Source organism: Pelophylax lessonae (assembly GCF_965119305.1).
Source record: "Pelophylax lessonae genome assembly, chromosome: 1".
NCBI lineage: Eukaryota > Metazoa > Chordata > Amphibia > Anura > Ranidae > Pelophylax > Pelophylax lessonae.
This window is the reverse complement of record NC_138768.1, coordinates 327861595-327882689: the sequence shown is the minus strand read 5'-3', so window position 1 is coordinate 327882689 and position 21095 is coordinate 327861595. Positions and strand designations below refer to the sequence as shown.

Sequence of the window (21095 nt, the reverse complement as noted above, 5' to 3'; positions counted from 1 at the left end):
CACCTCATCCCTTTAAACCAGGACACATATTATTACACAGGTTCTGAGGCTAATATAAAGCACATAAGGCACTAAGTGAGTATAACTACCACTTTAATCTCCTCCAAATTCTTGAATGGCCTTTGCTGCACAATCCTCTCAAGGCTACGGTTATCCCTCTTGCTTGTGCACCTTTTTCTACCACACTTTTTCCTTGCATACAGCACTCTGAACAACCAGCTTTTTTTAGCAAAAACCTTTTGTGACTTACCCTCCTTGTAGATGGTGTCAATGACTGTCTTTTGTACATTTCTCAAGTCAGCGGTCCTCCCCAAAATTGTGTAATCTACTGAACCAGACTGAGAGACCATTTAAAGGCTCAGGAAACCTTTACAGGTTTTTTGAGTAAGATAGCCGATTAGAGTGTGACACCATGAGTCTATATTATTGAACTTTTTCACAATATTCTAATTTTCTGAGATACCGATAGCTGCTTAGCTACAAGACGGACAACTTTAGGCAAATATTTACTCTAAGTGTCTGGCTGCCCTGCATTGCGCAGGCCCAGAACAATATATTACATTGACGACTCCTGGACTGTCAGCAATACATATCATCGGCCATCACCTATGCCCATTATTTCTTCTTACCTGAAACTTGGTTTGGTTCAAGAAGGTTTATACTTTGTTTATTATTTTTAGCAGGGACCTTTGTGGAGACAACCGGGTCCACCGTCTTGTGTTGATTTTTATTTCTGTTGTTTCCTCTACGTTTTCTCCACTGGTTTACCATTGGGTTTATCCACCCCACTGATATGTCAGTGGCCTTTCATATAGGAAAAACGATGTACACACAGTATTCCCTATACCTACACCCCTGACGAAGGGTATCTCCCGAAACGCATTGGGTGCTTTGGAAACTAGTGCATCATTACACCTGTTGTGATCAGGATATGTTTTTTTACACAAATATTTCTGTATGACTATTTTTCCTTTGATATAGGTTTATATTTGTCTATGTGATTTTAACAGGATTGATTAAATATATATTTCTCTTACGTCCTCCGACAGTCGCCGCCACTTCATATTCATCACTAATGGGGTTATTGACCTTTGCTCCGCAGGAGTAGCTAGGCAACAAAATTTGTTAATATCAAAGCTTTTAGCATATCCCACCCCTAGGGGGTGGTCCCCTCAGTCAATACCTCCCTGCTTCCTGCATTCCCAACTCAGTTTCTAATGCCTAGCTTAGGAGTAGCAAGGCTGTTTCTGTGCTGGGGCTCTCAGTCTCAGCCTCTTTTCTCTTTTTGATTTTATTTTGAGTTTTTTTCTCTTTCTTTTACCTAGCTGTTATTTTTCAGCATTAGTTAGCTTCTTCGGATGAAGATGATCATGCGGAGCTGGGTCTCGGACTGGCCTCCCTGGATCCCAGGGTTCAGGGCCAGGGGCTTCCCAGCCTGCCATCGAGCGTTCAGCTCAGGTTTCCCTGGCATATTCAACGACCCATCCCTGTTCGCTGCAGGGATGCTATCTGTGAGGTGGCTACCTCCCTGGACGCCATTGCGGTTTCGCACCGCAGTTCCACTGCGTCCTGGCTGCGACACTCCCTGTCCTTAGTGCAGCGGTTTGGTCGCTGGAGAAGGCTCCCCACGCCATCCGGACTGGTAAGTGTACATCTATGTGGGGATCTGTCTATTTGGGTGTCAGTCTGGGACTGTGTGACCCTGCATGTCTGTGTAAATGCTGAGCTCCCTGTCAGATTCCTGTGTGGAATAGCTGCCTGTCTGTGGGCTGCGAGGGGGGGGGCTCTCCCGCTCTGCTGTGTGTATGCATGAAGCAGTCTGGGCTAGACATGCGGTGCGGCGATCGCTACTGTGGCCCGCCATTTTTTTGCGCATATTTTATGGTGCCCGGTCCTGTGTGGTATGGCGCGGCGTTTTGGCACCAAACGCCACCATTTTGGCGGCGATCAATCAGGCCACATGTCGGCGCCATTTTCTCTGTGCCTAAGGAATCCTCAGCCGAGCGCCCATGTTTGTGTAGCCTTGCAGAGGCTTTATAGGGCGGTCAGTCATTGCATCACTTCCTTTTGCTCTGGGACAGCGATCGGTGGCAGCAGCCTGTGTGATCTCTCCAGGTTTTTACCTCTTCTTTTTCCTGTATTCCTTGCCCAGTGTTCTTATCCCTGTGGGGGTCGGTGTATTCAGTAGGGTGCGGTGGGCTACGCTCGCCGCGGTCTTAAAGGGGCAGTACTCCTTTTTTTCTACTTTTACTGGGGCATGGATTCTCAGGATTGCAAGTTTCTCCCTGGCTGGACCGCATTCGGGACAGGTGGGTTCAGGAAATCGTTCGATCTGGATACAAGATCGAGTTTCTCTCTCGGCCGGCAGGCAGATTTTTCCCCTCAAACCTTCAACTGACTCCGGAGCGCTTGCAGGATCTGCACCTGGCGGTGCGGGACCTGCGGGCCCAGAGAGTGGTAGTTCCGGTGCCTCATCGGGACAGATTTCGGGGGTTCTATTCCAATCTGTTCACTGTGCCCAGAAAGGAGGGCAAGGTACGTCCGATTCTGGACTTGAAAGCTCTGAACCACTTTGTGCGGGTTCGCAAGTTCCGCATGGAATCCCTGCGCTCGGTGGTGGCTGCCCTGGTTCCGGGGGAATTCATGGCCTCCATCGATTTGAAGGATGCGTATCTTCACATTCCAATTTTTGAGGGTCACCAGAGGTACCTTTGATTCGCCATTGCGGAGGATCATTACCAATTCGTGGCGTTACCCTTCGGTCTCGCTTCGGCTCCGCGGGTTTTCACCAAGGTGCTTGCGCCGGTCCTGGCTTTATTGAGAGCCCAGGGCATCTCTGTCTTGGGGTATCTGGATGATATCTTGATTCGGTCTGCGACCAGTCAGGGCCTGGTGCACGACCTGTCCATCACGATGCAGACTCTGCAGGAGTTCGGTTGGACGATAAATTTTCCAAAGTCAACGTTGTGTCCGTCAGTTCGTCTTCCCTACCTGGGGATGATACTGGACTCTGTTCAAGCGAAGGTCTTCCTGCCGGAAGACGAGCTCCGGACACTTCAGAACAAAGTCAGGTCCCTCAGGGACAATCAGTGCTCGTCCCTCCGGACGTGTATGAGGTGTCTGGGTTTGATGGTCTCGGCCTTCGAGGCGATTCCCTTCGCCCAGTTTCACACACGGGATCTTCAGGCGGAGATCCTGGCCAAGTGGGACGGGCGTCCGCAATCTCTGGATCTGCGGAGTCTCCTCACCCGAAGGGGTCTTTTGTGGTGGCTCCAGTCCCTGGCGGTGTCGGGGGGCAAGTCCTTTCGTCCTTTGTCGTGGACGGTGATCACCACGGATGCCAGCCTGTCGGGCTGGGGTGGTGTCCTGGGCGTTCTGTCCGCCCAGGGAACTTGGTCGGAGGAGGAATCTTCCCTTCCGATCAACATTCTGGAATTGCGAGCGATAAATCTCTGCCTTCTGCGTTGGACGGACAGGCTTCAGGGCCGTCCAGTTCGGGTACAGATGGACAATGCCACAGCGGTGGCCTACATCAACCACCAAGGGGGCACCAGGAGTGCCCGAGCAGCTCGGGAAGCAGCCGACATTCTGTCTTGGGCCGAGACGCACGTCCCGGCGATATCTGCAGTTCACATTCTGGGGGTGGAGAACTGGCAGGCGGATTATCTGAGTCGCCAGACCCTGGACCAGGGAGAATGGTCCCTTCACCCGGATGTCTTTCGGATGTTGTGCGCGAAGTGGGGTTCCCCAGATGTGGACCTGTTCGCGTCTCGTCTAAACAACAAGGTGGAAAGGTTCGTGGCAAGGACGCGCGATCCTCGGGCAGACGCCTCAGACGCGTTAGTGGCGCCCTGGCATCAGTATCGTCTGATGTATGCCTTTCCACCGATTCAGCTGCTGTCGAGGCTCCTTCGCAGGTTGGGCTCGGAACCGCACACGGTGATTCTGGTGGCGCCAGACTGGCCTCGCCGGTCTTGGTACGCAGACCTCGTGAATCTGGCGGTCGACGCTCCGTGGCGTCTGCCTCTTCGAGAAGATCTCCTGTCTCAAGGACCGATCTTCCATCCTGCTTTACAGTCGCTGGCTTTAACGGCCTGGCTGTTGAAAGCCAGGTCCTGAAGGATAGGGGTCTCTCCCCTGAGGTCATTCCCACTTTGATCAAGGCTAGAAAAGCCTCTTCGGGGAAGATTTACTACTGTACTTGGAAGGCGTATTTTGCCTGGTGTGAGTCCAGGGGGTATTTCCCTCGCTCGTACTCGGTATCGAGAGTGTTGACTTTCCTTCAAACGGGCGTGGACCAGCGTTTGGCGTTGGCCACGATTAAGGGTCAGATTTCTGCGCTGGCCGTTCTCTTTCAACGCCCTGTGGCGTCTAATTCTTTGGTTAGCACCTTTGTTCAAGGGGTGCGACACTTGGCCCCTCCTCGGAGGGACCCTTTACCTCCATGGGACTTGAACCTTGTTCTGTCCGTGTTGCAACATGCTCCCTTTGAGAAGATCAGGGAGATCTCATTGTCTCTATTGTCCAAGAAGGTTGCCTTTTTGGTGGCGATCACTTCGGCTCGCAGGGTATCGGAGCTGGCGGCCTTGTCCTGCAGCTCTCCCTACTTGGTGATTCACTTGGATAAGGTGGTCTTATGACCTAACCCTTCTTTTCTTCCGAAGAGGATCTCGGAATTTCACCTCAATGAGGACATTGTCTTGCCTTCGCTTTGCGCAAAGCCTAAGCATCCAAGGGAGGTGGCTTTGCATTCCTTGGATGTTGTTAGGGCGATCAGGGTTTACCTGTCATCGACGAAATCCTTTCGCAAGTCGGATTCTCTTTTTGTTCTTCCAGAGGGTCCTCGGGAGGGCATGGCAGCATCGGCTGCGACCATCGCCAAATGGATCAGACAGACCATTGTGCAAGCCTATGCTTTGAAGGGGAAGGTTCCTCCTTTCCCTGTGAAGGCGCACTCTACCAGGTCTCTGAGTACGTCTTGGGCCTATCGTCATCAGGCTTCTGTGGCCCAGGTGTGTAAGGCGGCGACTTGGTCGTCAGTTCACACCTTCTCCAAATTCTACAAGGTGGATGTTCAGGCATTGGCGGATGCTTCCTTTGGCCGCAAAGTTCTTAGTGCGGCAGTGCCTTAGGGTCCCTTGTTTTGGGTCCTTGGCTGTTGGGATGTCTTTATCCCTAGGTTACTTGTTTTCCTGGGTTGCTGCTCCTGTTGAGCACTTTTTTTTACTGTTGCCCAGTTGGTTCTCTTACTTTGGTACGGTTCCTTTCTCTGATGTGGGTACTGTGTTGCCTTGGGCTCGGCTGCGTTTTCTCCCACCCCTCATGTCTACACTGCTATGGGACGTCCCCATTAGTGATGAATATGAAGTGGCGGCGACTGTCGGAGGACGTAAGAGAAAACGGAATTTTTGTAAAATCTTACCTGTAAAATTCCTTTCTCTGAGTCCTCCGACAGTCGCCGCCCCCGCCCCTCTTTTGGGGTTTGTTTATGTACTCTACTGCTATGCTACTGAAACTGAGTTGGGAATGCAGGAAGCAGGGAGGTATTGACTGAGGGGACCACCCCCTAGGGGTGGGATATGCTAAAAGCTTTGATATTAACAAATTTTGTTGCCTAGCTACTCCTGCGGAGCAAAGGTCAATAACCCCATTAGTGATGAATATGAAGTGGCGGCGACTGTCGGAGGACTCAGAGAAAGGAATTTTACAGGTAAGATTTTACAAAAATTCATTTTTTTTACATATATATGTTTGTGGTGTTCTTTTGGTCTTTAAAATTCCGCAACCTTGAGGGGGGTTTTTCTTTTTCTATGATATATTAGGATGGTGGCCAGGAGACACCCAACTGCTGGGATGAGTGATTTTTGAATTTTGGGTTTTAACTAGCCGTAAGCCATGATCATCACAGCTAAAACAAAGAAATGCTTGAAATACAGTATATGATTCTATATAATATAAGATTTTCACTTTTTGAATTGATTTACTGAAGTAAATTTGATGATATTCTATTTTTTTTTAGATGAACTGTTTATTCAGGAAAATTAAGCTCTTTTAGATTTCCAGTTGGGGAGGGGGGGGCGGTAAAATTTTACCTCCTCGCCACCTGTCAAACTCTTCTGAAAAGCAATCTGACGGCAGACGACCGCAATCTTCTAAATCTAAACCTAGCCTATGTGTGTTCCCTGCCTGTCTGAGTGGTGTGAAGAAAGTATGTAAATCACAACATTGGCTGTACAGAATTACGAACTCAGTAAACATAAAAGTGGAGTTACGCTTTAATTATACAATGTATCTGTTTCTGTTTGCAAGTATTGTATGGAATAGAACTGAGAAAGGATCAACATTACCGTATTGTGAAAAACTGCAGTCTATCCATTTCTCAAAGAGGCTGCTAGAGAATCCCAGGGCATGAAGGATCTCATGCAGAGACACCTGATGTGGGATACACAGCAAGATTTAGCTGCAACAATACAACATGGAAGACAAATGCAAAAAAAACAGTAAAACCCACAAAAGCTATCACATACACTAGTATTTATCCTGCTTATTTTTCATAATAAATGTATTACATTCTGCTTTGAAGTGCCTTAAGTGAGGAACACCGGACTAATTAATGAGCAGGATAGCTTTTTGAAGTGAGCAACAGTTGAAATCACTTAATACAATCAGTTAATACGTTACCTACTTTCCTTGTAATTGGAAAACAGCTACAGTACAACCCCCCATCCCCCATCCCCCATCGTCTATGCATCATGCTGATTGAAGGCACAGCTCATGTAGGATCATGGAAGCTTAACTTTTTTTTTACCTGCTTTAGTCCTGCTTAGCACTGACTTGTTGTCAAAGAAAGCAAGTCATTCACGGGAACTAAATTTTAAAGAACATATTCAGTACATCTCTGCAATACACACACATTTCCCTGTGTTTTGTTGCGTGAAAACGATTCAAGTAGTGGAAAATAACCGTTGACCTGCCAGAAATGAACTAAGCTCCTAATTTCCCATATTAAACTTACAGTGCCCCTGCTGCATTGAAGTCAGCCCTGCTTGAGTTCTTCCCAGCTGAACTAAAGGACACCCCCCTTATGTTGTGGAAATAAGGGTAGAGGAAGGTGCTCTGTAGTTCAACAGGGGAGAACTCCGGTAAGGCTGACAACACTTTATGGCATTTCAGTCCCGCATCAGCACCGTATTGTCAGCTCAAACAAGAAATAAGGAGCTCAATGGAATTCTGGGAGATTAAGAAGTATTTTTCTGCAATTGAACCATTAATAAAGAGAATGAACAAGTAAAAATGTCTGCATAGATGTACCGAACTGGATTTTGTTCATTTAAACTTAAAGTGAAACTTTAAAGTGAAGTTCTGCACCCCCCCCCCCCCCCAAGCAAAAAATTCAAAGTCAGTAGCTACACATACTATAGCTGCTGACTTTTAATATTAGGACTAGGGTTGCCACCAGGTTCTGTGGCCGATTAAGGTGATAAAAAAACCCACAGGTTCTGTGGCCGATTAAGGTGATAAATAAACCCACAGGTTCTGTGGCCGATTAAGGTGATAAATAAACCCACAGGTTCTGTGACCGATTAAGGTGATAAATAAACCCACAGGTTCTGTGGCCGATTAAGGTGATAAATAAACCCACAGGTTCTGTGGCCGATTAAGGTGATAAATAAACCCACAGGTTCTGTGGCCGATTAAGGTGATAAATAAACCCACAGGTTCTGTGGCCGATTAAGGTGATAAATAAACCCACAGGTTCTGTGACCGATTAAGGTGATAAATAAACCCACAGGTTCTGTGGCCGATTAAGGTGATAAATAAACCCACAGGTTCTGTGGCCGATTAAGGTGATAAATAAACCCACAGGTTCTGTGGCCGATTAAGGTGATAAATAAACCCACAGGTTCTGTGGCCAATTAAGGTGATAAATAAACCCACAGGTTCTGTGGACGATTAAGGTGATAAATAAACCCACAGGTTCTGTAGCTGATTAAGGTGATAAATAAACCCACAGGTTCTGTGGACGATTAAGGTGATAAATAAACCCACAGGTTCTGTGGCCGATTAAGGTGATAAATAAACCCACAGGTTCTGTGGACGATTAAGGTGATAAATAAACCCACAGGTTCTGTAGCTGATTAAGGTGATAAATAAACCCACAGGTTCTGTGGACGATTAAGGTGATAAATAAACCCACAGGTTCTGTGGCCGATTAAGGTGATAAATAAACCCACAGGTTCTGTGACCGATTAAGGTGATAAATAAACCCACAGGTTCTGTGGCCGATTAAGGTGATAAATAAACCCACAGGTTCGGTGGCTGATTAAGGTGATAAATAAACCCACAGGTTCGGTGGCTGATTAAGGTGGTAGTTAAACTCATTTAGTGCCTTATGTGCATTATATTAGCCTCAGAACCTTTGTAATTAATATGTGTCCTGGTTTAAAGGGATGATGTGGCAACCCCCATTAGGGGGTAAACTTCACTTAAAAGTTTCAGGTAGGACACTTACCGGTCCTGGAATGCAGCAATGTCGGCACCCTTGCCGATGGTTCCATTGGCTCTCAGGTGCTGCTGCCGCCATTGTCTGTAGGGGAAACCGGCAGCGAAGCCTTGCAGTCCCCTACTGTGCATGCGCGTAGCACACTGCACTTTCCTAATGGCCCGTGGGGGGGGGGGGGAGGAGGGGGCTAAACTTCTGTGTGATCACGCCGTGGAGCAATCTCCCAGGAGTGGGGACAGGTACCTGTCAAAGGCAGGTACCCCCCCCCCCCCCCCCGAAAGGTGCCAAATGTGACACCGGAGGGGGGAGGAGTCAGATAAGCAGGGCTTCCACTTTTGGGTGGAACTCCGCTTTAAGTAATTAAAAAAAAACAGTTGGCAAACAGGTGGGATTTTAATGTAGAATAGACATATAGGGGGAGCTTTGCTAAAACTGGTACACACAGTATCTGGTTCGGCTGTGCCAGTCAACCAATCAGCTTCCAACTTCAGCTTGTTCAAATAAGCTTTGCCAATAAAACCTAGAAGCCGATTGGTTACTATGTACAGCTGCACCTGATTCTGTGTGCACCAGTTATAGTAAATCACCCCCATTATGCATTAAAGATCCATGCACTCCCAGCTCAGTGTACAAATTTCACCAATGCCAAGATGGGAGCTGCGGGAGACTGCAGCTCTGGATAGAAGATGAGTATAGTTCCACTTTAAGGCTGGGTTCACATATATGTGAATTGGATGTGGGTTTCTCCGCATCCGATTTACATGACAGTCGAGTGTGACCGGCTCTCATTGGAGCCAGTTCACACATGTCCAAGGCGGCTGCAGTCCGGATTGCAGAAGGGTCCTGTGTGTCTTTGGGGTTGGTTCAGGTGCAAATTTGGGCAAAAATTCTGACCTGATTCGCACCTGAACTGGTGAACAGACAGGCACCGGACCCCAGGCACGAACCCACGGCCGCACATATGTGAACCCGGCCTAAAGGATAAGTTCAGCTTCAGGAACATGTTACATGTTTCATCTGTTTTTAGGGTGGAACCTGTTACATGTTCCTGCTCCCGAAGAGGCTCAGCAATCCGAGCGCTTGCTGTGACAGCAGTACAGGGAGAAGTTCCCCATACTAGCTGTCACTTTTTGAAAAGAGCTGCACAGCTGTGTCATTGGTTCACAGTGTTCTGTGAATAAATAGACTACAAGTATGAACTACAAAGGCTTTATTCATAGATCCTCTTTCATTCACAAAAGCTGTAGTATGACTTCTATGAATGGAGGAACTAGGCAGAAATAGCGGACATAGTCAGGCACTCTTAATGCCGCACCAGAGGAGGAAGATTTCTGTTAAACTAGCACAAGGGACACAACACACTGAAGGTAAGTTATGTCCCTTGTGCTTATTTCATTTTTTTTTTAATGTAAATTTAGGCTTTAAGATACAAATTGTGGAAATTTACTGAGAACTTTTTGAAAGTGGTCAGATGTGGCTGCCATACCTGTACAATGTGAAAAGGCAAGAGGAGGGCGCACTGTCCTAGTGCAATACCATAAGATATTTATTAAAAAATAGTTAAAACAACATATATTCTACTCACAAGAGTACGCTATAAACAAGCAAAAAAGAGTGTGAAATAAATTAATAAATGAATAAATAATTAATAACAACTCTTCAAATGGATACTTAAAATGCAATTTGTAGACCAATTAGAGGAAAGAAAAAAAAATGAAATGGAAAATAAAAAATGAAAATACAAATAAATATAAACAAAAAAAAAAATATATATATATATATATAAATAAAAAAAAACAGAAACCTCTAAACTCAAACTCTGACTCTGTATAGCAAATAAAAAAATAAAAAAATAAAAGATTGTTCATTGTCAATCATGGCTCTGAGGAAGAGGGTTCTCCCTCAAAATGCGTTAGTCACCTTTAAGCTTGCCTGTTACAACTAAGCATTATGGCCCTGTGGTCTCTGGACAGCTGAAGGGACTCTCTGTTTTTCGTTTGTTTATAGCGTACTCTTGTAAGTAGAATATATGTTGTTTTACCTATTTTTTTATAAATATCTTATGGTATTGCACTAGGTCGGTGCGCCCTTCTCTTGTCTTTTCGCTTTCAGTTTGTGTGGATACCCATCATCCAGAGCGGGCAGCAAGACCTTTGATGCTTATGATACAGCCAATGCCTCTCTGGCCTACATGCACCTTTTAAACGCAGGGGATATTTACTTGTCATACCTGTACGATGTGATGATGCTGGAATACTCCCTCCCGAATGCGCTTTGGACAGAACACAATGACTCCAGCAATAGGACGACCTATGTGGTCCAGCTGACAGTACGACGCATAAGCAATAACTATGGGCTGAAAAATACAACACAAAATCGACATGGCTCACAATAAATAAGAATGGATATCAAGTAGGTAGGTTAATTGTCTCCTGTCTGAATTGGCCCAAGTATGTATAAACGTGAGTTAGGGACTTTAGATTGTAAGCTCCTTGAGGGAGGGCAGGGACTGATGTGAATGTACAATATACAGTATATTTAAAGCACTGCGTAAATTGACAGTGTTATATAAGTACCTGTATTAAATAAATGAGAGCTCTATTAATGTATCTCATTTACAAAACAGGGTTAAACTAAGTTTTCACATTGCGACTTATTAAAAGTGGCAACAGAAGAAAGTTAGGTTGTACACAAGCCAAACTGATCAGACCTGTGCCGAGGCAGTAAATACAGATGCACTCTAGAGGGAGCTATATAAGATGGTTCGTGATCAGCAAGAATGCATTTGCTTTTTTCTATCACATAATTTAAATAGCTGGGGGAATTGGTTGGTTTGTGTTACTGCACTTGAAGGTCTGTGAGTCCCCAAGCAACTATAATTATTTGTCATCTTATTAGTGCAGAGCTTTTTTATGACAAGCAGTGACTTAGTGCAGGTTGTTGGATTTTGTATGATTTCTTATAGTAAATATGATTTTTCAGTTAGGTACTTAAATATATTTGTTGTAGTTTTTTGAGTACATTATAAGTGGCAAGTTTGAAAAAAATTTGTAATTGCAAGACCTTTTAGTTAAACAATGCCATTATAGTAATAAAACTATGTAAAAAAAATGTAAAGGTCAGCCTACCCAAAACTAATATATATATATTTTTTTTTTTTACAGATGCTGAAGAGTGAAACAACCCAACAGTTTTTTTTACATCTCTCAGGGCCACCTGAACCGCACAGGAACGCAGACCATGTTCCTGTGTGATTCAGAGCGGTGCGATTATTAACCCATTCATTTGAATGGGCTGAAATTGCACTGGATGGCACCAATTATACTGCAGTACTCTTTGATCCTGTGTGGGCAAACGCACTACGTTTGCGATCTGCATTTGGGGTGTCGTTAGGAATACATTGACACCCGCAACAGATTGCACACCCAGTGTGTTTTGAACGAGGTGTGGGAATGAGCCCTCTGTTTCTGGTGACTACACAAGAATCCCATACCTGCCAGGTCTAGTTTAAATATTGAATGTATCTCTTGTAATTTTAAAACAGAGATAAGGCTGGCTTTCCTACAATCCATGCAAGGAACGTAGCAACTACATTTTTCCACCAGGAATATGACACTCACAAGGGCGTAGATAAGGGGGGGGGTAAGGGGGTCCAACCCCACCCCCCCCCCATCTGTGGTGCAGCATATAGGGGGGGATAAGGGGGTCCAACCCCACCCCCTTATCTGTGGTGCAGCATATGGGGGGGATAAGGGGGTCCACCCCTCCCCCATCTGTGGGGCAGCATCTAGTGCAGTTTGTGTGCAACCAAAGCATTGAAACCGCTGGTCCTTTTGCCGGTCAGGTCTAAACAGAGGCAGCTGCAGTTCAGAGGGAAGTAAGCTTTCCTCTACTCCTCAGGCTCCAGTCACATTACACTGCTGAGGGAGGACTTCCTCTCACTGTAAACTGGTGAGTGTGTTTTATTTCATGGAGGGGAGAGACTGTATTGGCTGGGGAGCATCTGTATTAAGGGGTATCTGTAATGGTGGAATCCATACCTGGGGGGGGGGGAGATCTGTACTGGGGGGGGGTTTGGATATGTACCGCTCCTGAACCTGGCACTCTGTGCATTACAAACTCCTAACTCTGGCGCTCTGTGCGTTAGGCACTCCTGACCCCTGCGCTCTGTGCATTATGCACTCCTGACCCCAGAATTTTTTTTTACCTTTAATGCACATTTTTCTGTCTGGGCCACCCTCACATACAGCAAGAAATCAGTATCAGGAACACCGGAGCCATCTGGTATTTCATAAATTGGTTCTGTCCCATTCATTGGCCACACTTCATATCCATAGAGATGGGATTCTGGTATCTACAAACATAGATATATTAATGTATGTGCTATTAACATTCCAGCTGATAATATCACTGCTATTACCACTCCAACACTCATACCAAGACATCTAGACATCTTTCTCCATGGTAAGAGCTGTCTCGAGATCCACACCTGAGAAAGAGACATACGCAATCAGTAGTAGCACAGGTTTATTACTTATTATTATTTTTATTATACAAGATTTATATAGCGCCAACAGTTTGCGCAGCGCTTTACAATTTGAGGGAAGACAATACAGTTACAGTACAGTTCAAAACAGGAGGAACTAGAGGGCCCTTATATAAAAATTACGTTGAAATGCTTGTTGCCTGTAGGAAAAGATGTCAACTGTCATTAGTCTGGTCTATTCTAGACCAGCCCTTTTCAACCAGGTCGCCCATGTACCCTGGGGTGCCTTCAGGTTTCTTCAGGGGTGCCTTGGCAAAATGCCTAAAAATGTTTAAAACATTGTATACAAGCCAGCAGGTGAATCAAGCCTCAATGCCTTTTAGTTACACAAATCCAGGGGTTTTCATTGTCATCAGTTGATAAGGAGGATGTGTGTCCCCTCCACAGCATCCATGCTTGACCCTCCCCTGCCCCTCTCCCTCAGCACTGGGGTGACATTAGCTTACTTATGGAGAGAAATTGAAGGAGAAGGGAAACATTGGAATACTAGTCCGTATACCAGTGTACAAAAGTGTATTTGATTTGGAAGAATAAATCCCCTCTAACGTTGGATGTCCTACATGTGTGGATGTTGCTGCATTATGTATTGTTATTAGATTCGTTCTTTTACATTTTAGAATGGGGTGCCTCGAGACTCTCCTTAATTTTAAAGGGTGCCTTGAGATTGCCTATAATTTTAACCACTTCAGCTCTGGAAGGTTTTACCCCGTTAATGACCATGCCTTTTTTTTTTGCGATACAGCATTGTGTTGCTTTAACTCAGTGGTTCTCAATTCCGGTCCTCGGGACCCACTAACAGGCCAGATTTTAAGTATTACCTTGGGGGATGCAGACTAGAATACTGCAATCACTGAGCAGCAAATTAGATCACCTGTGATGTAATTTAGTTATCTTGCAAACCTGGCCTGTTGGTGGGTCCCGAGGACCGGAGTTGAGAACCACTGCTTTAACTGAAAATTGCACGGTCGTGCAAGGCTGTACCCAAATAAAATTTATTTTTTCCCACAAATAGAGCTTTCTTTTGGTGGTATTTGATCAATTCTGCGGTTATTTATTTTTTGCGCTATAAACAAAAAAAGACCAACACATTTGAACAAAAAATGTGCCCCCAAGAACCCGTGCACAAAATCACGTACCTAAACGTGAATGTGCGTGGCCAGGCCTCCCGTTGCAGTATTTATATAGTACGGTCCGGAAGTGGTTAAATGGTGCCTTGACTAAAGAAAGGTTGAGAACCACTGCTGTAGGCCATAGTACACAACAAAAGCAAGTACTAGGCTTCTACAGGAAACGCAATATACAGTACTTGCTGCAGTTTTTTTTTTTTTTTACTGCATATCCAACATGTAGCTTTACTTGCTATTGGATTATATGAATCATTATTAACATTTTCGGTGCAGTAAAATGGCAGTTGAAAATCATTTCCTTGTATACACACATTGTATTGAAAGTGCAAAATTTATGTGTACAGTCAGTGCCAAATTTCCATCACTAGAGCCTGTAGCCACAAACTTTTGGCGTTCATCCTACTCGCATCACGCAAAACAGTTACCTGTTTTTCTGGTCCTAACCTGGCTCTAAATCTGATAATAATGTGTATGTAAACTTATTAAAAAAAAAAAAAAAAAGTCATGTCAATATTGATACAGGGACAATTTGACTCTTTGCGTCTGCCACCTAGGGGCACAGGGGTACTGTACCTAATGATAAACTGGGCCCTGTGTAGAGTAATTATGTTTATATTTATATTTTTTGTTGCTAATAGGGATGGTAAATCACGTTTTGACAAAATAAGCAGAATGAAATAGCAGAAACTTTGGCTTACCTTTTATAATTGGGAAGCGAGGGATCACCCCAGACAGAACGACAATATCTATTTATATCACGATTCAGGAGTAATGGTCCTTCCCGTCTACGAACTGCAAGATACAAAACATTCTTCATATGTGCAACCTGCAGTTTATAGAATAAGCCCTGGTTCACATTGGTGCAACTTGTCATGCAATTTAACAGGTTAAAATCGCATGGCCAGTCGCACCCTGTCTATGGGTTCCATAGGCAGGGTGCGACTTGTCATGCGATTTTAACCCTTCAAATCGGTGCGGCCCTGACTTGCACCGATTTGGAAAAGGTTCCTGCACTAATTATGGTAAATTCATGTGTGACTTGAACATAAAAATCTGTGCATGAAGTCACACAGATTTCGACAAGCCGCACATGAATTTGCACTGACAGGCACCCTTTAAATCGCACTGAAGTAGCCCAATTTCAAAGCCATATTTGGTGTGAACTGGGGCTAAAGCTGTAATTTTATCTTACAATTTTTTAGATTTAAGGTCCGTGGCTTAAAAAAAAACGCTGATTCTAGAGGAGTTTAGCATTTTGCCAGTAGAAGCAGCTAATGTTATCCTGTGTCCATGCACATTAGGACGATTAAGGCCCGTACACATGTGCAGATTGTCGGCCGAAAAGATTCGGCCGACGACCGATCGGCCGATTTTCGGCTTGTTAGTATGATGCTTCCGACAACCGACAGCGCACTTTCGGCCGAACAGAATCTGTCGTGCAAGCATTAAAATTTTTGTATGCCGACACCAGAACGGCCGATTGTTCGCCAGTCAGTACAGATTTCGGCTGACAGACAGCAGATTTGCAAGACTGGGCATGCTCAGAAAAGAAAAAACACAGGGAAAGTTAACCATCACATGACATCACTTCTGCAGTCGGCTGTTGTTGGCGGACAAAATTCGTGTGCAGTCTTTTGCACTTTTCAGCGGACACGATAGCCCGGGGACAAAAGGCGGCCGATCGTTCGGTCGACGATTGGTACGTGTGTACGGGGCTTTACAGGCATATTTTAAGCTCAACATTTGGAGGCAGGAAGTAAAAAACCTTCTGGTTTGCGTTTTTGACAGCAATTTTCTGGCAGAAAAAAAAAAAAAACGCTAAAGGTGCCTAATCCCTAGTAAAAAATATGCTCAAAATTTGCGTTTTTTTTTTTTTCTGCCAAGAGCACTGGCATTTTTTTAAGTCAGTTTGCACGGACCCTAATGGGCCATACAGACTATAAGATTTTCTGAAGACTTTTTCCTTTAGATTTACCAAAACCATATAATATGAGGTCAAACCTAAACACTTTCAATGTGTATGCAATCTGGCAGGCCCTTGCACTACATAGAAAAGGTAAATCTGAAGGAAAAAGTCTTCAGAAAATCTTATAGTGTGTATGGCCCTTTAGCTGTTTCTTTTATGTCATCAGACACAGGTGTTTACCACACATTAGGACCTTATAAAATGAATCCATTTGTTAAATGTACCTAGCTTTCGATTTTGCTACATAGTCTTAAAATATGCATATGTAAGTATGTTTTACAGTTTTATATATTTCTGAGAAACTGCATACAGGAGCATGACCTTGAACCAGATAGATAACAAATTATATAGGGCTGCTGATATACCTACTTACTGTAGGAAAAAGAAATGTCATTTATCCTGTTTAAAAGAGTGAACTTCATATTGATAAACAAGGCGGCATATTCTATTTACAAATGAATAAGGAACTTCATACAGCTCAGCTTAAAGGGTAACCCCACTTTCATGGGAAAAAAAAAATAGCAAATAAAGAAAAAATAATATAACGTATACAATTGCAACACAAATCATATTATTATTTTATGGTATTAAAAATGACCTTTCCTTTTCAATCTGCAGCTCTGTAATTTTCTGAAAATACAATACAATATGGCTACCTGGAGCTGTTCTGTACACAGAATGTGTACTGACCACACCCCAGAAACATAATTTCCTGCTTCTGTGATTGGCTCACTGAATTTCCCAAAAGTCTGCCTAAGATACAAGTCAGATTTCTGGCATCCCCTGCAACAAAAATGTCATTTTTAGTGAGATACACCCAGTAGGAACACGTCTAAAGTGATGCAGACCCAGCAGCTTTACTCACTGGTGTTCTGCAGCTGCTGCAGCTGATTGATAATTATGAAACCACAACCATTTGACTCACTTTCCCACATGGGCACAGAGAAACACACAGGGATTTCTTCAGAATAACAAAAAGCAGCAATCTGCAACAAAGGTTGTTAAAATGTTGCAATGTACATAGATCACCCAGAGGGGAATGTTTTTTTCGCAACAAAAGTGGAGTTACGCTTTAGTTGGCCATGTACTAGTAGAATTTCCTTCTAAATTTGTAATGTTAAGGACATTTATTTTATTTTCTAACCATTAGTGGTGTCAAATCGATGTTCATTTTTGACTGTGGTGGCAAGAAATTCCGAAGGGGCAGAATGGAAATTTTTTCTCAAACGAACACATTTCTAACAGTGAATGTGGTTTTCATTCGCTCTAAAATTGAGCGTTCAAAGTCAGCGAAATGTTGAACTTCTTTCAAAGGACATTCATCAAGCCGTCAAATGTACTGAGAGTTGTTGTATGAATGTTCATCGGAAGATCTACCAGTGTATGGCCAGCCGTAAGCCACATACACATGATCAGAATATCGTACAAAAAACACCACTTTCGAAAACGATTGTATGATAATCTGATCGTTAGTACACAGCTTTTCTGAAGGGACAAACACGAAAAGAAATCGTACGCTTTTTGATTAACTCCTTCCGGACCGCCACACACACAGATATACTGCGGCAGGGAGGCCCCCCTACGCAAAATCACGTACCTGTAATTGGACGCAGCGGGAGGCAATCAGCGGGTCCGGCGGACCTGATGTTCACTGGCATCCCCTGATTGTTCATGGGAGAGGCAGAACAGTGGTCTGCCTATGTAAACAAGGCAGACCGCCATCCTGTGAGAGGGGAAGATGGAGATCTTGTGTTTCTGCTAAGCAGGACCTCAGATATCTGTCTTCCCCCAGTCAAAGCATCCCCCGCACAGTTAGATAGCACTCCCTAGGAGCACATTTAACCCTTTGATCGCCCCTGATGTTGACCCCTTCCCTGCCAGAGTCATTAGTACAGTGACAGTGCATTTTTTTTAGCACTGATCACTGTATTGGTGTCACTGGTCCCCAAAAAGTGTCACTTAGTGGCAAATTTGTCCGCCGCAATGTTGCAATCCCACAAAAAAAAAAAGCCGCCATTACTAGTAAAAACAATAAAAAAAATAACATTGCATAAATATATCCCATAGTTTGTAGAAGCTATAACTTTTGCGCAAACCTACCAATATACACTTATTGTAATTTATTTTTACCAAAAACATGTAGCAGAATACATATTGGCCTAAATTGATGAAAAAATTGGATTTTTTACATTTTTCCTTTGGATATTTTGTTTATAGCATAAAGTAAAAAATATTTATTTTTTCAAAATCGTCAGTCTTCTTTTGTTTATCGCGCATAAAAGAAAAAATGCAAAGGTGATCAAATACCACCATAAGAAAGTTCTATTTGTAAGAAAAAGAAACATCAATTTTTTTTGGGTACATCGTCGCACTTGTTAGGTAAAGTAACGCAGTGCTGTTATCGCAATCATAAAAGGGGGGGGGGGGTTAATCAGTACAGTTTTCGCCCGAAAATACAATACAAATACATTACATCACTTTCTGTCATAAGAGAATTTTCGTACTTTAGTAACCTATTCGTTTTTGATATGGAGACTAGCATGCAAAAAGAAAAAAACGGACGATCATTCGTCCAATAATCCCATTGTGTGTAGCAAGGCTTTAGTCCTCAGTGCTTGCCAGCGCGGCATGTTTTCCAAAATTCTAGTTAAGTAAAATTCTTAGGGCTCTTTCACACGGCCGCTCCGCTTGTCCGCAAATCATCCTATTTTTTTGCAGATGATTTGCAGACATAATGTAAGTCAATGGCATTGCGGATGTCAGGGGAATACCATCCGCTGACATCCGATTTTCTTCCTTTCAGTTCTGTTCCGTTTTTTGGAACGGAACAGAACCCTATTTTTCCTCCGTGTAAAAAACGGAAAGGAAGCAAAATCGGATGTCAGCTGTGTCATCCGCTGACATCCGCAATGCCCATAGACTTGCATTATGTCCGCATATCATCCGCAAACGGATGGGATGATATGCGGGCACACAGAGCGGATGACACAAGTGTCATCCGCTCCGTGAAAAAAAAAAAAAAAAGTCCCGCAGCGGATAAGAACAGCGGAGCGGCCGTCTGAAAGAGCCCTTAAGCTGGTAATTAGAACAATTTAAAAGAAGCAGACTAATTTTTTAAGGCCCGTACACACGATAAGAAATCTGTAGGAAAAATTCGTCCGACGACCGATCTGCCGATTTTCGGATTGTTAGTATGGTGCTTTCGACAGCCAACTCCGACTTTTCGGCTGACAAAATCCTGATGTGCAGGCTATAAAATTTTTGTTGTCCGTAATACAACGTCCGATTGTCGTCTCATTAGTACAGATTTCGACGGAAAAAAATCTTAAGAGCAAGACTAGGCATGCTCAGAGACGAAAGAACATATACAAAACAATCCAACACATGACATCACTTCTGAAGTAGAATTCTGTCATACGGGAAAATTCGTATGAAAATAACCTCTTCACTTTCCACATCAGACCAGCATGCCACAAAAAACGGACGACAGATCGTTCGATAATCTGATCGTGTGTACGGGGCTTTAATCTGTGGTTCTGGTAATAGATTGGGAAAGCACCAAAAGCTGGAAAACATCGTTCTATAACTAGTCTAGCATTGTACCATAGTCTGAGTCTCACCTGATAACATATTGCTGATGGTCTTGATGACTTCTTTCATGGCTGTCAGCAGTTGAGATACCTGTAGTTGGGTAAGAAGGGCACTTTCACCTGGTAAATACCAGGGAGTCACTCTAAGTGGCAAATGAGGTGCCCATGTTGCGGCTCGGCTAACTAGTCTTCTAACTTGGGTGGAGGCATCTGGAGGAGACACCACTTGAGTGTCTCTTTGTACAGTATCATGGAGGCACAGGGAACAACACAGCCTTATCATTACAGTAAACCACAGGAAACATGCAAAAATGGACATTGGTGGGGAAAATACTTGAATAAAATGGTAACAAAGCTTAACACCGACAAATGTCTACAAAACCATTAATGGAGATTCATGTTGTTTACTGCAATTGCCATGACCATTTTTTTTTTTTGCTAGATGCTTCATTGAGGCAGACACTGGCTCACCATCCTTTCATCCAATATAGTGATCAGCTGTCCTTCCTGCTTGTTGTCTCTCTATCATCTGTAGGCTTTGGATGAGACTGGCAGACAGAAAGTTGTAGAACTGGTTTGTGTTGCTCAGGAAGTTAATAATCTAAAGAGCATGAGAGCGGAGCAGAGAGCGTGAAAGAGGAGGGGAGCTAGGATGACACCATGAAAGGGACATGGAGCATGAAACTGAAAGACACCAAGAGGGGGATGGATGATGGGGAGTTTCTGGAATATACAAACAAATCGCCTGAACACAATTTTGCAACCTTAACATGTGTTAAGCAGGGTACACACTAGTAGAAAATCTGCCGAAAATTACCGCCCGATGTGAAATCATCCGATTTTCGCCTAGTGTGTACACAACTTTCAGCAGCCGATCCCGACATTTTCAACGAAAAAAAACGGAGGGACGAACACCAAAATTTTTTTCGTCCGTCCCCAGACAACCAATTTTCCTTTAATGTGTATGCAGTACGTCCGTGAAAAATCGGATACGAAAGACCGCGCATTATCTGAAGTTGCTGACGACCCGGAAGTCTAGGAACAAATGTGCCAAAGAAAATAAAAATCGGACGAGAAATTTCGTGAACATTTATGCACTGTCTACTAAAAACGGTTATGAACGCTGAGAAGACAGAGAAAAATCGGAGGATATTTCGCCCGATTTTCGTCAAGTGTGTACAGCCCTTAAGTAAAACTGTACACAGTACCACAACTATTTTGTGTATCAAAGTGGCTTATACCTTATTTTTTTCATCAGGACAAAATGGGCTTTTATTTAGTGGTATATAATAATGAAAGTCTCCTAATTTATTATTTTATTTTTATTATCAATGGAAAACTGGCCCAAAATACTAATAAAGAT

The 21095-nt window shown here is 43.8% G+C and overlaps 1 protein-coding gene across 1 annotated transcript in view; it reads right to left on the bottom strand.

The window, feature by feature from the left end:
- CIROP (ciliated left-right organizer metallopeptidase) overlaps positions 1 to 20212 on the bottom strand; it is a 37768-nt gene extending 17556 nt beyond the window's left edge. Inside the window, exons 1-6 of the mRNA XM_082243367.1 lie at positions 19763 to 20212; positions 14875 to 14968; positions 12941 to 12992; positions 12711 to 12857; positions 10734 to 10859; positions 6348 to 6432 (exon numbers count right to left, since the gene is read on the bottom strand). Coding sequence (XP_082099493.1) covers positions 6348 to 6432; positions 10734 to 10859; positions 12711 to 12857; positions 12941 to 12992; positions 14875 to 14968; positions 19763 to 20051 — 793 coding nt within the window. The 5' untranslated portion in view covers positions 20052 to 20212. The remainder of the gene's footprint in view (positions 1 to 6347; positions 6433 to 10733; positions 10860 to 12710; positions 12858 to 12940; positions 12993 to 14874; positions 14969 to 19762) is intronic.
- Positions 20213 to 21095: the final 883 nt, after the last annotated feature.